We start from the raw sequence: 15,634 nt of genomic DNA, 5'->3' as shown, positions 1-15,634 counted from the left end.
ACCTTGCTGCAGGGGGCAGAAACATCCTCACCCACAGAGCACCACTGCAATGCCCCCAGAGGCAGAGACTGTTTACCCCCCTCCCCAGATAGGTTGCCTCCCAAGGCAGCAACAAGACAGGATTGATCCTTTTTCCTCCAGTGGGAAGAGCTGCCTTCCTGGATTGTGGAGCCCTGAGGAGCTGCCTGGTAGTGTGGCAGGATGCCTGTTTCCGGGGATAGGACAGTGAACCTCACCCTAGGTGGAGACAGGACAGGGTGGTGGGACTGATGCAACTCCCAGGCCAGCACTGAAGACACTTCACCCCTAGGAAGCCCCAGAAAGAGCAAGGGGACCCAGCAAGGGGAAAGATGCAGATATCTTTCTGGATGTGATGTTCCTTGTACCACGTCAGTCTTGGCTGCATTATTTTCATAATCGTCATCATCCAGGCGTCTCAGGGCATTTACAAGGGATGATTTACCAGCACCCTGTGATGGTGACGTCCAGGGTGGTCTTTTCAAATAAATCCAACTTTTGACGGCTTTGAGCTCTCGCTTCTGGAAGTTGTCCTTGATCCGAAGCAGCCTTCATTGTGTCAATATCACCTCTTGCAAGCGGTTCCATGTCAGAATTATCCATCGCGGTTCGTGATCCTTCACTTGATCTAAGGAAGGAAAGGAAGATTGTGCGTGTTGACTTTGAGACTGTTCAAATTATTCTTGTAGCACCATGTATGTAAGTGACACTTTATGCAGAGAGAAGGCAGGAACACAGATGAGTCCAGTTTGAGTGGTGGGCTGCAAGAAGATTGGGGCAAGAGGGGGAGGAAGGGGGAGTGACTGGCCGAGTAGCAGTTCGGCAAGAGGTGGAAACGGGGAACATAAAAACATAAGAAGGGCCCTGCTGGATCTAGTTCAGCTTCCTGTATTGCACAGTGGCCCACTGAATGCTTCAGGGAACACACAAGACAACTTACACAGCCTGCATCCTGGTGCCCTTCCTTGCACCAAAACACCATCTTCTTAAGGAAGTGCAAGCTGTGACTGAATATCTCTACTAGTCCCAGAAACATCTTTCCAGAGCACAATGCAGCTCAAGGGATAGGTGGAGATTGCCCCAGTGCATGCAGGTTCACACTGAATTGAGAGGGGAAGGGACCCACAACAACTCCACTCTTTCCTTCCCCCTGTGCGATTTGTCTCTTTTCTGCTCGATTTTGTCTTCTAAAAAACTCAGCAGTCCAAATGCCTGGTCTGGACTGGAATTGTGGCACAGTGGAAGGAAGGTTTCATGCCCAATGGCACCTACGTGGGCTTCCCTCCCAGGGGGTCACCTGGATCGGGATGGCAGCAGGAGTGTCAAAGCCTCCCTCTGCTCAGCCACAGTCTTGATCCAGCTTCTCCTGTGCTCTGACAAGTTTCCAAGAAGTAGCCACAACAGAAGCTCCGAAAGGCATTGCGTTTCTGCAGTTGAATCTTAGAAATGGCAAACAGCAAGTCGTGGCTCCTGGCTCTGAGTTTGCTGCTCTCTCCCCAAATGGAAACCAGAAGTGGCACCCCAGATGTGACACAAACCTGCTTTTCAAATACAGTTGGCAAAGGGTCTCCCCTCCCCCATGAGGCTGAAGCTTCTCACAACAGAACTCTCATAGTGATCATAATTGGTTGGCAACCTTCAGTCTCGAAAGACTATGGTAGAAGCCTACAGCACCCGGTATTCCCAGGCGGTCTCCCATCCAAGTACTAACCAGGCCTGACCCTGCTTAGCTTCCAAGATCAGACGAGATCAGGCATGGAAAGACTATGGTATAAGCCTACAGCACCCGGTATTCCCAGGGGTCTCCCATCCAAGTACTAACCAGGCCTGACCCTGCTTAGCTTCCAAGACCAGATGAGATTGGGCATGTGCAGGGATCATAATTGTGGCATTGAAAAATGTCATCTGCGCAAGAATCACACAGAGTCTGAGAAGGCAGATATCAGGAGAAAGCAGCTTTCCATTAAGGGGAAGGACTGTGCTGAGGGGCTGAAGGGACAACCTCTGTACCAAGTCTGGTCAGTTGGCTGCCTGTTCCCAAGTGTGCTTTTTCCTTCCTCGCTTGTGACTAATCTCCCTTGTGTTTCCTGTTGATCAAGAATGCCTTCAGACCCTGGTGAAAGAGAAAGTAACTCTCTCAGCCAACACCCTTCACTGATCCAGCTATCAAGGACCTGGGGTTATTGTGCAGTGAACTGAGTTGTGATCAGGTTCCAGGTTTCCTCCTCATAGAAATTTGCTGCAAAAATATTTTTGCACTCCATGGAGTGAAAAGTCACATGTTGCGTTGTTGCTGCAAATAAAGCCAACAAGGACATCAGCTCTTGTCAAACCTGTGGCATAAGGGTTTGCTCACAACGACTTTTTCTTATTACACAAGCGGCCCTCGCTGCCCCCTCTCCAGTCCCCCTCCTCTGACTCCAGAATTTTCTTTGGTACCGAGTTCCCCTTGCACTGGAGAAAATGTTCCCAGACCTTTCAGCAGAAATGTGGAGGGCAGGAGCCCCTGAGGCTCCTGTTCCTGCCAACCTGCCCAGAGGAAAAGGGGCTCCCCTCCTCAGTGGCATAGATAGAGGGGGTGCAAAGCACTACGTTTTGCAGGGAGCCTCACCGCAGCTTGCAAGCAGCCCCTCCCCCCTTTCGGAGCCATTCCAGGGGGTGGGAGCAAAATGGAGGCGAACGCCTGGTTCTGAAGGGGAGTGGTTGCTTGCACGCTGTGGGGTGCCTCCCTAGAGAACCCCCCCTCTAGCTTTTTTCACCCCCCTCTAGCTATGACACTGCCCCCCTCCATTTTGCTGTATCATTTGGTTATAAACGGGAATCACAAAATGATGGCCTGGTGGACAGATATCCTGGCAGCCTTATGCTGATCTGCTGACTGAGGTTCAAGCTTTCAGGCCCTGGTGAGGCAGGAAATAGGGAACTTCCTCACGTGTTGCCAGGTACTAAGAAGAAGATGCGGAACAGAAACTCCATCCTGTTTTCAATGATTTTTTCCCTTGGCGCCATAGGCTGGTCAAAGCTGGAAGAAAAATCCATTGCGGTTACAAGCCTTGATGGGTATATGCAGCCTCTGGGTTTAGAGGTAGCCTAACTCTGAATGCCAGATGCCAGGGAGTAGCCGCAAGATTCTTGTTGTCCTGAGTGTTCCCTGAGGCCTCTGGTGTGTCCCCTTGAGATACAGGAAGCTGAGCTACATGGGCCCTTGGCCTGATCCATTAGGCCTCTTCTGAAGTTCTTATGTTCTTAAAAGATCGCCTGATATCTTGGCACAACCTTTTCAGTTAGTTCATTGTAAGGTCTGCCAAATTCTTTTCGATTTGTACCTGTAGATCTAGATGTAAATATTTGTATATAGAAGCCATTATTTGGTTCTTGCAAAGGTGCACCTTTGATAGATCTGCTGGACTGTTTCCCTGACATCAAGGGAAAGAGGGATGGGGGTTAACTCTGGCAAGCTGAGGAAGAGTGTGGGGATATGACAGTATGGTGAAATCCATGGAATCAGTGTGAGGAAGGATTGTGTCAGGGCTGGCCCAGCTGTGAGATGGGGTGCCTTGGGTGGCAGATGTGAGTGGGAGAGGAGGTGAGCAGGCTAAGGCAGTGGCAACCATCAGAATTATCTCTGTGGAGTGTGGGTGCAGCTGTGCAGGTGTGTGTGCCCCCAAGGGCACATGTGGTATCTTCCTCTTCCTCCCCATGGGGTCAAATCAACGTCTAAGAGTTTGGAGCAGGCCATCTGTCAGACTTGAACCAAGGGACCGGAACAACCAGGCACTTCTCAGCTGGCTTTTGGTTCCAGATCAGCACAAAAGTGGGGAAGGTGTTTTTAACCAAACAGAAATGGGAACCCCTTGGCCCTTCCGAGGTTCCCTAAGGGTGAAGTTTCTTGGGGATGGGCCTGGGAGTTGCATGGGTCCCATAGGCCTGTCCTCTCTCTCCCTAGGTGAAAGCACACAGTCCTATCCCTGGAAACAAGTATCAGGGGTTCGCGAAGAGCCCGCTCTACCAGGTCACTCACTAAGGCTCAAGGATCCAGGAAGGCAGTTCTTCCCGCTGGAGAGAAAGGGATCCACTTCAGGCAAGAACTCTTGCAAAAAGGGGTGTCAGCTCTTTCTTGTTGCTGCTTCAGGGGGGCAAACTCTTGGGGAGGGGAAGCAACCTCTGACTCTAGGGCATTGCAGTGGTGCTCTGTAGGTGATGATGTGGTGTGGCTGGAGTTTTGCCAGCCTAGGAGGGCATCCATTTGGTGGAGGAGGAAGAGGAATGCTGACCAAGCAGCTGATTTTCAAGAAAGAGAAACCTTCCTCCATTTAGTTTAAGTTTCTCTCTCATAAACCCACTGACTGTTTAGGAACATAAGAAGAGCCCCACTGGCAGGGCTGGGCTTAGGACCCCCTGTTCTTTATGAGAAAGCCCAGGGAACTTTTGGGCTTGGAGTTCTTCACCCTTTCTCTTGACCCAGTTGAGACCGATGTCTCATTCCATCCGCCAACTCAGCCACATGCAGAGGGTCTTTCAGTTGAAAGCCTGATTTGCAGGAATTTTTGGACCTAGAAGGAGAAATCTCTGGCCACCAGCCGCAGTGCAATCAAGCCCTGGTTTATTTTGCTCACACGCATCCAAAATGAAGACACTTAATAGCAGTGATTGACATTAATAGCCATTTATGTTATGCCAAAAGCAGAGATACAATTATAGGAATATAGGCAGTGAAAAGAGACTATGCTTCTACTGAACTCAACTAGTGGATTGTGTGCCTCACAGACTTAAGATGCTGCATTTCTTCTCTTGAACTCCCCGATGTGCCTGCTGATCTTCAAAGCCAGTCATTTTCAACCACTGTGCTGTAGCACACTGGTGTGCCGCGAGTGGTCCACAGGTGTGCCACAGGAATTTGGGGGAAGGTTATTTATTAGTAGGGTCAGTGGAAGATGTGAGCCTTCCCCCCCCCCATAACTGGCAGCATACTGTGCCTTGTTAATGGTCCAAAACCTGATGGTGTGCCTTGACCATTTTAGTGCCTTGTCAGTGTGCCCTGAGATGGAAAAGGTTGAAAATCACTGCTCTAAGCACACTCGTTCCCCTAAGACAAAGTCTCATGGAATTGAATGTACCTGCCAGCCCCTGTGTAGACATGCAAAGGATTGCTCTCTAAGGTGGACTTCACCAGAGTTTGTCAAGACTTCCTGCAGTTGTTTGCCCTCCCTGACCCCAGCTGGAGCTAAATCCCTTCTTGATCATAGTTTGGAGCCAATTCACAGACCAATCCTATGGTTCACACCCCCCCCCTTCCAATTCAGCTGCTCCAAAATGGCTTGCACTGCACAGGGTGACCAGATACAGAAGGACAGAGTGCCTATACCTTTAACTATTGTATGGAAGAGGGAATTCGGGCAGGTGCAGCTCAGCATGGAAGGGTACCTGCCAAAACACCCTCTTCTATACAGTGGTTCTCCAATGTCCTACAATGTCCTCCATTGTATCTGATCACCCTGGCACTTCATCCTGCAGCCTGGGAGCCCTGGAGGTCTCCTCGGGCAAAGGGAACAAATGTTCCCTTACCCTAGGAAAAGTCTCTGCAGCATAAATGGGCCTACTTGGACCTGTACCAGCAAAATTGCAAGCACAGGTCCATATGAACTTGTGCTGCGGGATCAGGGTCAAGAAGGGGGTTTGGATTTGGCGGCCCCTCTTCCTGGACCTGATCTGCTCCATAAAAAGGTTTTACCTACCAGTAGCCAGAGATACACTGTCTGCATTTGCAACCTGAATGCTCAATTTTAATGGTTCAGTCCAAGTACTCCTGAAAAAGAAAAACTGTTTGCAATCAGAAATTGCATGCTTCTGTGCTTCAGTTTTGCTCCTGTGTATAAAGCTCAGCTTCTCCCACTCCCTATAGCTGGCTTGGATCTTGACTTCGGGGTCTTTGTGATCATTCAGAAACTTTAGCAAGAATATTCTCAGCATCTTCCACAGCATCGTTCAAAAAACACTTCAGCATGTAGAAAGTGGTGGCGAATGAAAGGCCCGCTCCAGTTATAGAGCCCAGTACAGGCACAAAATCAAGAGCCAACTCCAGCCCCATCAGTGCTCCAGAAACCAGTGACTTCTGCAAAAGACTCACTACGAATTGTGGGGTAATCTCACTGGCCATGGGGGACTTTTTGATAGCAGACCTCAGAACGGCTTCATTTTTGCCAACCCGTTTCGCAAGTCTACGGATGGCAGCACGATCCAAACCAAACACCTTGCAGAAAAGCGCCAGTGTCCCCACCAAGATGGCAAGATCACAAGGAAAAGAGAGACCTGGAACTGGAATGGCCCCAAGAGCACCAGACAACAGAGCCTGCAGCCATATAACTTTTTTCATGGTTTTCTTTTTCTTCTCCAGAATTTCTTTGGAGAATGCCGGCATCGCCATAATTAAAACTTGACTCTTGAGATCATCCAGCTCTTCTACTAAGGTCAATTGCAGGAGGGAAAAGTCATACCTGTCCAAATCCCATCTGGAGATGAGAAAAACCCTGGGAGTAGGCTGACCTCTCTGTTCCAAATGTTGCTCGCAGTCGTTCCTTATCCTCTCGAGGGTTCTCTCCTCCCTAAAACCTCTTTTCCGACGTTCGTTCCCCAGATCAACATCTATTTTGGAACGCACAAAGTAAAACTTCTTCTTCCTCTTCTGAATTTCACGGGCCAATTTGGCATCATTCTCAGTGAAACGGGTGGCGGAAACGATGATGAAGAAATCATACTTGTCAAAATTTACTTGCTTTAGATATTTTGCTGCTTGGAAGTCTCCTGTCCCTATTCCCGGTAGGTCCCAAAGGGTGACATTTGGCAATAATGGATGTGGATAACTTTCTGGATGAAATGTTCCTTGTACCACATCTGTTTTGGCTGAGTTATCATCATCATCACCCAGATCTCGCATGGCATTTGCAAGGGACGATTTGCCAGCACCCGTCACCCCTGTGATGGCGATGTCCAGGGTGGTCTTTTCAAATAAATCCAACTTTTGACGGCTTTGAGCTATCACTTCTGGAAGCTTCCCTTGATCCAAAACAGCCTTCATCTCATCAAAATCTTCTCTTGCAAATGGTTCCTTGGTGGGATTGTCCATCGTGGTTTGTGACCCTTCACTTGATCTAGGAAAGGAAAGGATTATTGTGCTAGTTGACTTCTGGACTCTTATTATAGCACCGCGAATGTAACTGACACTTTACACAGAGAGAAGACAGGAACAAAGTTGAACCTGGTGTGGGTGGCAGGCGGTGAGACTGGTGGGCCTGGGAAGGTGTGGGGGACTGCCTGGGTGAGTAGGAGATAGGCAGGAGGCGGAAGCAGGGAGGGAAAGTAGTGATTAAATTGTACCAGGATCCTATCCCCGTTCTCTCTCTTTCCCTCTCCCTTACTCTCCTCAGTTCTGCGCTGGCAAAATCGCTGGCACAGATTGAAAGAGTACCATTCGGGCAGCTCAGCGGAGACTGGCCCCAGAGTTAGGGAACACATGTTCCAGAGAGGCCTCTGCAGATGCCTCCCTGGCAGGGGATCCACAACCCCTCTTAGCCATCACTCACTCCACTGTTTTCTTTCCCCATTTCCCCTGTGCAGTTTGTCCCCTTTCTGCTTGGTTTTATTAAAAAATCAGCAGAGAAGATGGTATGGACTGGGATTGAGGTGCAGTGGTCTAATGCCCAATGTCAGCTAAGTGGGCTTCCCTCCCTGGGGGTCTGGATCAAGACAGCGCCAGAAGTGTGAAAATTTCCCTCCACTGCGCCACAGCCTTGATCCATCTGCTCCTGTGCTCTGAAGGGGTATCAAGAAGTGGCCCCAGTAAAATCTCCTGAAGGGCGTTGGCATTGCTCTTCGGCAGACGAATCTTAGACATGGCAAATGGCAAATTGTGGCTCCTTGCTATGAGTTGGCTGCCCCCAAATGGAGCCCATAAGAGGCACCCCAGCAGTGACACAAATGCATGCGCAAAGGGCCTGAAAGGGCACTCCTCTCCCAATGAGGCCGAAGCTTCTCACAACAGAACTCACAACAGAACTGTCACAAGGATCCTAGCATTGCATGGAAAAATCTCATGTGTGCAAGAATCACTCAAGCAGCCAGTGACAGGCAGGAAAGACGGAGCCGAGGCAGATGGCAGAAGAGAGAGAGAGAGAGAGAGAGAGAGAGAGAGAGAGAGAGAGAGAGAGAGACTTACCGTTATGGGGAAGTTGAGGGGTCTGCTCTGAAGAGCTGAAGGTGCAGCCTCCGAACTGAAAATCTCGATAGTTGGCTGCCTATTTCACAGGGTGTTTTTCCTTCCTCGCTCTTGACTAATCTCCCTTATCTTTTCAGGTACCAGAGAGAGAGATTTCAGTCTCTAATTAAAACAAACTCTATCGGAAAGTCCTAACCCACACCCTTCTCCGGTCCACCCATCGTGCCAGTCATGACACAATCCTCCCTCGCACCGATTCCATGGACTTTGCCATATTGTCAGATCCCTATGTTCCTCTTCAACCTGCCCATCTCTGTTTCCCTTGACATCAGGGAAACAGTTCAGCAGCAGGTATTTGCCAAAGAGGTGCATATTTGCATTGAGATTTGCAGGTGCAAAGCAAAGAGGATGGGCAGACCTCACAATCAACTCATCTGAAGGCTTGGGCCTGATATTTGGGGCAACATGTTTGCTCAAGTGAAACACGGCATGAGCACATAGCCCTGCCCCAGTTCCTTGACCAAGCGCACCTCCCCACAATGTGCTAATTATAGATTTAAGGAAACATCCATTGTCCTAGTGCTGGCATGTTGACTACTGTTGTAATAACCAACCCCTAGTAAGGTGGAGAATTTCCACTGGAACTGAAACAAGTTCACGTAAGGACTTGCTATATATATATATATATATATATATATATATATATATATATATATATATATATATATATATATATATATATATATATATTTTAATGCAACAAAAGTTTCCACTGAAATGCAGTTCTTATTTATGTCCGTCCCCCCTTTTATGGAAGTTTGTTGCAAAAGATTCTAGGAAATCTGGGAGTGTTCTAGGGAACATATTCTATACCATGAAGTGCAGGGCTGGCCCAGGACCTCTTGATGCCTGAGGCCGCATGCCCTTCCTACCCAACTATGTGCCAGTCTCTGCCCTTCCCACTTAGCGCTCTCTTCCCCCTCCACATTTCTTCTTCCTCTCTGGCATTGTTTCCTTTCCCAGTCCAGGGGGTGGAGGAGAAAGAAGAGCAGTGAAAGCAAGTATGTGGGCAGAGATGTGTGCCCCCATCTGCCAGCTACTCCAGAGGGCCACTTCAGTTGATGTAATGGAAGGGCCAGCCCGATGAGATGCTAGCCTGGCCTTTTGAGCTTCCTCATACCCACACAGGGTATGCAGCTCTGAGTTAAGGGAACAAACATTCCTTTACTTTGAGGAGGCCTCCATGAGTGACACCCAACTGCAGGATGCAGCACACGTCCCATTGGCACCGCTATGACAGTGCTGGAAAGCACTGACATAAAGGGTTAGGATTGCACCCTTATTTATTTATTTATTTATTTATTTATTTATTTATTTATCTATCCATCCATCCATCCATCCATCCATCCCATCTCTCCCATGCCAAAGCAAATGCCCAATTGACAACCCAATCCTATAGCTTCCTTCCCCAGTGATGCAGCCACTCCAGAATGGCTGAGCTTGTCAACTTTGCGGCTAAGTGATGGGTGGGGAGGGGGGAGCCAGTGGTGGAGGTAGGGGAGTGCAGGGGGTGCGGGCCGCACCGGGTGATGCACACAGGGGGGTGACACGCACTGGGGGGGTGTGACACACTAAAATCGTGGTGGTTAGGAGTGACCCCATCATGTTATATACCGTTGAATGCGGAATTTCAAGCGGAATGCAATGAAGGAAACCTGAGTGAAATATCCCCTTTCTGTCAAAAGTTAGGGCCAAAAAACTGGAGAAAAAATGCATGGAGCCCTATGGAAAGTGAAAGTGAGCCATATTGCATGTTTACTCGCGAGTATGTGAACCTACCTTAGTCCGTTGGAAAGGGCAGGCTGAGAGGAATCCAATGACAGCAGAATGGTCCTGATCCAATGAATGTAGCCCCTAGAAACACCTGAGAAGGAAGTCCCTCCCTCCAAGCAGATGAATGTATTGAGCCCTATGGAAAGTGAAACTGCCTCATGATCGTGTTTACTTGTGAGTAAGCAAACATGCCTTGGCTGGTGTGGAAGATCAGGTGAAGGATAGCGCAAGACTTCCAGTATGGTCCTGATCCTATGTACCTGCAGCTAAACAAGTGCTCCAGAAGGCAGCCTCCCCCCCCCCCACTAAAAAGGATCAAAACAGAGGCTTCAGCTGATAAGGTGAACCTTTTTGAGACCTGCAAAGCCAGGTGGATCCTGCCAGTGATCTGGTTTAAGCAGAAGTTCTTATATTAAACTGGGCACTGGGTAGGGCTGAAAACTTTACTGATTTTTTTTTTTGGGGGGGAGGGGTGTTATTGCAGGCAGGCTACAGAGGAAATTCACTTGGTGGAACAGGGCTGGCTTCTGCTTATTTAATTATTTGTTTTACTTTAATTCTTTATACTTATTTATTTTAATTTACCTGATGATGTCACTTCCACCATGACATCACCTCTGGTTGGTCTTGGACAGACTGTCATTCTAAAAAGTGGGTCCCAGTGCTAAAAGTTTGATAACTGCTGCACTAAGTTGTTAGTAAGTTGACACCCTGGGGAGGGGGGTGCGATGTGACACCGCTAGTGACCAAAATCACTAAAACCATAATTTGGAAGAATAAAACTGTCATGTTATATATCAATCAATGCGTAATTTCATGCAGAATGTGTTCTATCTTTGTTCTATCAAAAGGTACAGCCAAAGGACCTTTGGGGGCGGAGTGATGGTACATCACCATGCCCACCACCTGGAGTGTTGCCCCGCCCACTGCATGGGGAGTGACGCACTGGCATCCCGCACCAGGTGACATGAACCCTAGTGACACCACTGGGGGGAGCAGACTATAATAATGGGACACTAATCAGCCTGAACTTTTCAGCAAGACTGGCTATTTTTATTTAGATTTTATTCATTTCTTCTGAAATATGAATAGCCCCCCTCTTTTAGATAAGGAAACTAGAGCACTAGGAAGTGAATCCATAGCAAAACGAAGACCAGTGCTATCACCGCTGCTTCCTGACATTTTCCCTCTCTCATTTCCATTTTGGCTAAGGATATTGTGATTTCAAAAAAGGGGGCTCAGCATCTCTACTCGGGACAAGGAGGGACCAGCAATAGCAGACTCACGATCGTCATGGGGCTTTTGGTACATTCAGTCAGCAACCCTGATTAAAGACAAGCGGCTAGAGATACTGTTTGCATCTGCAACGTGAATGCTCAACGTTATGGTTCAGACCATGCATTCGTTCAAAGGAAAAATCAAAATAAAGGATTGCAATCAGAAATTGAAATCCAGCGTTTCCACTGCTTCCATTTTGGTGCTGGGTATAATGCATCCAGCTTCTCACACTCCCAATGGCTGGCTTGGATCTTCATTTTCAGCTCTTCGTGCTCACTCAAAAACCTTAGCAAGAACATTCTTTGCATCTTCTTCAGCATCGTTCAAAAAAACCCTCAGCACGTACAACGTGATGGCAAATGAATAGCCTACACCAGTTAGACAGCCCACAACAAAATCAAGAACGAACTCCAGCCCCATCAGCATTGCACAGAGCGCTGACTTCTGCAACAGGTGGACTACAAATTGTGGGGTGATCTCACTGGCCATGGGGGTTTTTTTGATAGCAGACCTCAAATCGGCTTCATTTTTGCCAACCTGTTTTGCAAGTCTACCGATGGCAGCATGATCCAAGCCAAACACCTTGCAGAAAAACTTCAATGTCTCCACCAAGATGGCAACATCACAAGGAAATGAGAGACCTGGAACTCGTGTTGTCCCAAGAGAACAGGACAGCAGAGCCTGCATCCATACAACTTTTCTCATGGCTATTTTTTTCTTCTCCAGAATTTCTTTGGAGAAAACCAGAATTAAACCTTGACCCTTGAGATCATCCAGCTCTTCTTCTAGGGTCATTTGCAGGAGGGGAAAGTCATACTTGCCCAAATCCCACCTGGAGATGAGAAAAACCCTGGGCTGTTGCAAATGTTGATAGCAGTCATTCCTTATCTTCTCGAGGGTTTTCTCCTCCTTGAAATCTTTTTTCCGACATTCATTTCCCAGATCAAAATCTATTTTGGAACGCACAAAATAAAACTTCTTCTTCCTTTTCTGAATTTCTTGGGCCAATTTGGCATCATTCTCAGTGAAACGGGTGGAGGAAACGATGATGAACAAATCATACTTGTCAAAACGTACCTGTCGTAGATACTTTGCGGCTTGAAATGCTGTTCCCATTCCTGGTAGGTCCCAAATTGTGAGGTTCGGCCATAACGGATGCGAATATCTTGCCGGGCACAATGTTCTTTGTACCACATCAGTTTTGGCTGAATTATCATCATCATCACTCAGGCCTCTCATGGCATTGACAAGGGACGATTTCCCAGAGCCCACCACCCCTGTGATGGCAATGTCAAGGGTGGCTTTTTCAGGGATATTCAACTCCTCCTCTAAGGTCATTTGCAGGAGGAGAAAGTCGTACTTGTCCAAATCCCATCTGGAGATCAGAAAAACCCTGGGCTGTTCCAAATGTTGATAGCAGTCATTCCTTATCTTCTCGAGGGTTCTCTCCACCCTGAAATCTCTTTTCCGACCTTCGTTCTGCAGATCAACATCTATTTTGGAACGCACAAAGTAAAACTTCTTCTTCCTTTTCTGAATTTCGCGGGCCAATTTGGTGTCATTCTCAGTGAAACGGGTGGAGGAAACAATGATGAAAAAATCATACTTGTCAAAATGTACCTGCTTTAGATATCTCGCAGCTTGAAAGTCTTCTGTCCCGATTCCTGGTAGGTCCCAAAGGGTGACATTTGGCCATAAGGGATGTGGATAGCTTTCTGGATGCAATGTTCCTTGTACCGGAGCAGTCTTGGCTGCATCTTCTTCATCATCGCTCAGACCTCGCAAGGCATTTACAAGGGACGATTTACCGGCACCCGACACCCCTGTGATGGCAATGTCCAGGGTGCTGTTTTCAAATAAATCCCAATTTTGATGTAGTTGAGCTATCACTTCTGGCAGTTGCACTGGATCCGAAGCAGACCTCACCACGTCAAAATCATGTCTTACAAACGGTTCCATGGCACTTTGTGATCCTCCACTTGATCTAAGAAAGGAAAGGAGCATTGTATTAGTTGACTTTTAGACTAATATCTTGTTTTAATTGTTTTTATTTTTAATGTTTATTTGTATCTTACTTTGTTTGTATTTTAAATGGATCGTTAGCCGCCTTGGGTGCCCTTCGGGGAGAACGGTGGAATACAAATCTAATAAATAAATAAAATAAATAACTAATACAGCCCCATCCACAGCAAAAACCCACACAGCAGTGCAGTGGGGCTGTGCAGACTGCATTGTATCCTGTGTGGAAATTTTGCATTCTTCAGGTCTCTGCGGGGGGAAGAGGACTGTCCCCTTGCCCTGGGGTAGGCACCAACAGCCCAAGTAGGGCAACACAGACCCATGTGAGCTCTGTAGCTGGCACATGTACACATCACCCCTTGTTGGCTGGTACACAACACCCCATGTTGGTACACAACACCCCACGATGGCCCAGGAAAGGAGTAGGATTTGACTTGCCTGGTTGCGGCTGATCCTGGCCCCGGGGCTCTGTCTGCCCACCCTCGTCACTGTCACTGCCCTCCCCCTGCTCCATTAAAGCCCATCTCCACCTCTGCCCTCTGGCCTTCCTATTCTGTTTCTGTTCTGCTTGGCATGGAACTTCTTTCCATGCTGCTCCCTGCGCTGATGCAAGCAGGCCAGTGTGACCCTTCGCACCTGCCTGCCTGACTCCTATGCCACTGCAAAGTGATTTATGGCACATTTGCAAAGGCAAGCCCTGCACCGGCCTGCACATTCACAGAATTGTGCAGTTAATATTATTATAGCACCTGGTATGTACGTGGCACTTTACACAGAGAGAACTAGGAAACTCAGGTAAGCCTGGTGCAGCATGGGTGGGTGGAGGAATTGGTGTGGGGAGGGGTCAGGCAGGAGGTGGAATGGGGAGGGAAGGAGGGAGGGGTGGATTCCTGTGGGACTGTCATGCACCTGAATCCTATCCTATTCTACAGGGTATCAAGAAGCCGCAATAAAGGCTCCCAAAGGGCGTTGCTGTTCTGCAGCTGAATCTTAGGCACGACAAACAGAAAGTCATGGCTCCTGGTTCTGGCAGCCCCCTCTCCGAATGGAACCCAGAAGTGGCACCCCAGCAGTGACCCAAACCTGCTCTTCAAACACACAAAGGGCCAGAAGGGGGACACCTCTCCTGATGAGGCTGAAGCTTCTCACAGCAGAACTCTCACATAGAGCACAGTCATTGCATGGAAAAAGCTCATCTGCGCAACACACAAGCAGCCAGTGACAGGCTGGAAAGACAGAGCCTGAGAAAACAGATATCAGGAGATAGAGGGGGGGGGAGGCTTACCTTTATGGAGAAGGTGAGGACTTCTCTGAGAACCTGAAGGTGCAGCCTCGGAACCAAGAGTTTGGTTATTTGGCTGCCTGTTCCAAAGGGTTTTTTCCTTCCTTGCTCCTGACTGTCTCCCTTGTCTTCAGTCTCTAATGAAAGTGAAAGTAACTCTATTTCACAGAAAGTCCCAGCCAAAATCCTCCTGTCTAAGGTCTCTGTTTCTTGGAATTCAGCTGTTTGATCAGCATGTCCACTTCTCTGTTTCCTTTCTCTTCCACCAGATGGCACAACTCCAGCTATACCAGTGGAACAACCAGAGGGGCTCTTCTTATGTTCCTAAACAGCTGATTTATGAGAGAGAGAAACCTAAACTGTGGGAGGAAGGTTCCTCTTTCTTAGAAATCAGCTGTTTGATCGGCATGTCTGCCTCTCTACTCCCTTCCTCTCCCACCAGGTGAATAGGCTGGCACAACTCCAGCTATACCAGGGGAACGGCCACTCCCTCCAAGCAGGAATGTTGCCAAGATCTCCGGTGTCTCTTCCCCTCCCACTTCAATAGGGTCGGTTGTGTTTCTGCCACGAACTATGTCGGCTGAACATTCCTCATTCCCACCACGGCTAACAACCTGGAGCATGTCCCCTCCCTTGTCGGAGGGCAGGGACTCCAACCATTGCTGCTACTGGCCAAACACTCATACTTTGGTCCTTCAGGTTCCAACCTTGCTGCAGGGGGCAGAAACATCATCACCCACAGAGCACCACTACAAATGCCCCCAGAGGCAGAGACTGTTTACCCCCCTCCCCAGATAGGTTGCCTCCCAAGGCAGCAACAAGACAGGATTGATCCTTTTTCCTCCAGTGGGAAGAGCTGCCTTCCTGGATTGTGGAGCCCTGAGGAGCTGCCTGGTAGTGTGGGCAGGATGCCTGTTTCCGGGGATAGGACAGTGAACCTCACCCTAGGTGGAGACAGGACAGGGTGGTGGGACTGATGCAACTCCCAGGCC

At 48.5% G+C, this 15,634-nt stretch overlaps 2 protein-coding genes across 3 annotated transcripts in view; both read right to left on the bottom strand.

The window, feature by feature from the left end:
- Positions 1-4,624: 4,624 nt before the first annotated feature.
- The window catches only part of LOC136661046 (uncharacterized), a 30,548-nt gene continuing 19,538 nt past the window's right edge, over positions 4,625-15,634 (bottom strand). The window contains exon 6 of the mRNA XM_066638065.1: positions 4,625-7,166. Coding sequence (XP_066494162.1) covers positions 5,954-7,166 — 1,213 coding nt within the window. The 3' untranslated portion in view covers positions 4,625-5,953. The remainder of the gene's footprint in view (positions 7,167-15,634) is intronic.
- LOC136661218 (interferon-inducible GTPase 5-like) lies at positions 11,090-14,911 on the bottom strand. 2 transcript variants are annotated; one of them, XM_066638278.1, is made up of 3 exons: positions 14,646-14,911; positions 13,417-13,485; positions 11,090-13,325 (listed from the first exon to the last, which is right to left on the bottom strand). In XM_066638278.1, exon 3 carries the CDS (start codon positions 13,298-13,300, stop codon positions 11,615-11,617), a length of 1,686 nt encoding a protein of 561 aa, XP_066494375.1. In that variant the 5' UTR covers positions 13,301-13,325; positions 13,417-13,485; positions 14,646-14,911; the 3' UTR covers positions 11,090-11,614. The 2 variants fall into 2 exon arrangements, with proteins under 2 accessions (XP_066494375.1, XP_066494374.1); XM_066638277.1 differs by lacking the exon at positions 13,417-13,485.

This window comes from Tiliqua scincoides, chromosome 10, assembly GCF_035046505.1.
Source record: "Tiliqua scincoides isolate rTilSci1 chromosome 10, rTilSci1.hap2, whole genome shotgun sequence".
Classification (NCBI taxonomy): Eukaryota; Metazoa; Chordata; class Lepidosauria; order Squamata; family Scincidae; genus Tiliqua; species Tiliqua scincoides.
Note: the sequence above shows the minus strand (reverse complement) of the source record. Positions and strands in the feature narration are given on the sequence as shown.

Excerpts from the sequence above, each read along its gene's own strand:
- LOC136661218 (XM_066638278.1), bottom strand. The coding sequence starts at position 13,300 with ATGGAACCGTTTGTAAGACATGATTTTGACGTGGTGAGGTCTGCTTCG.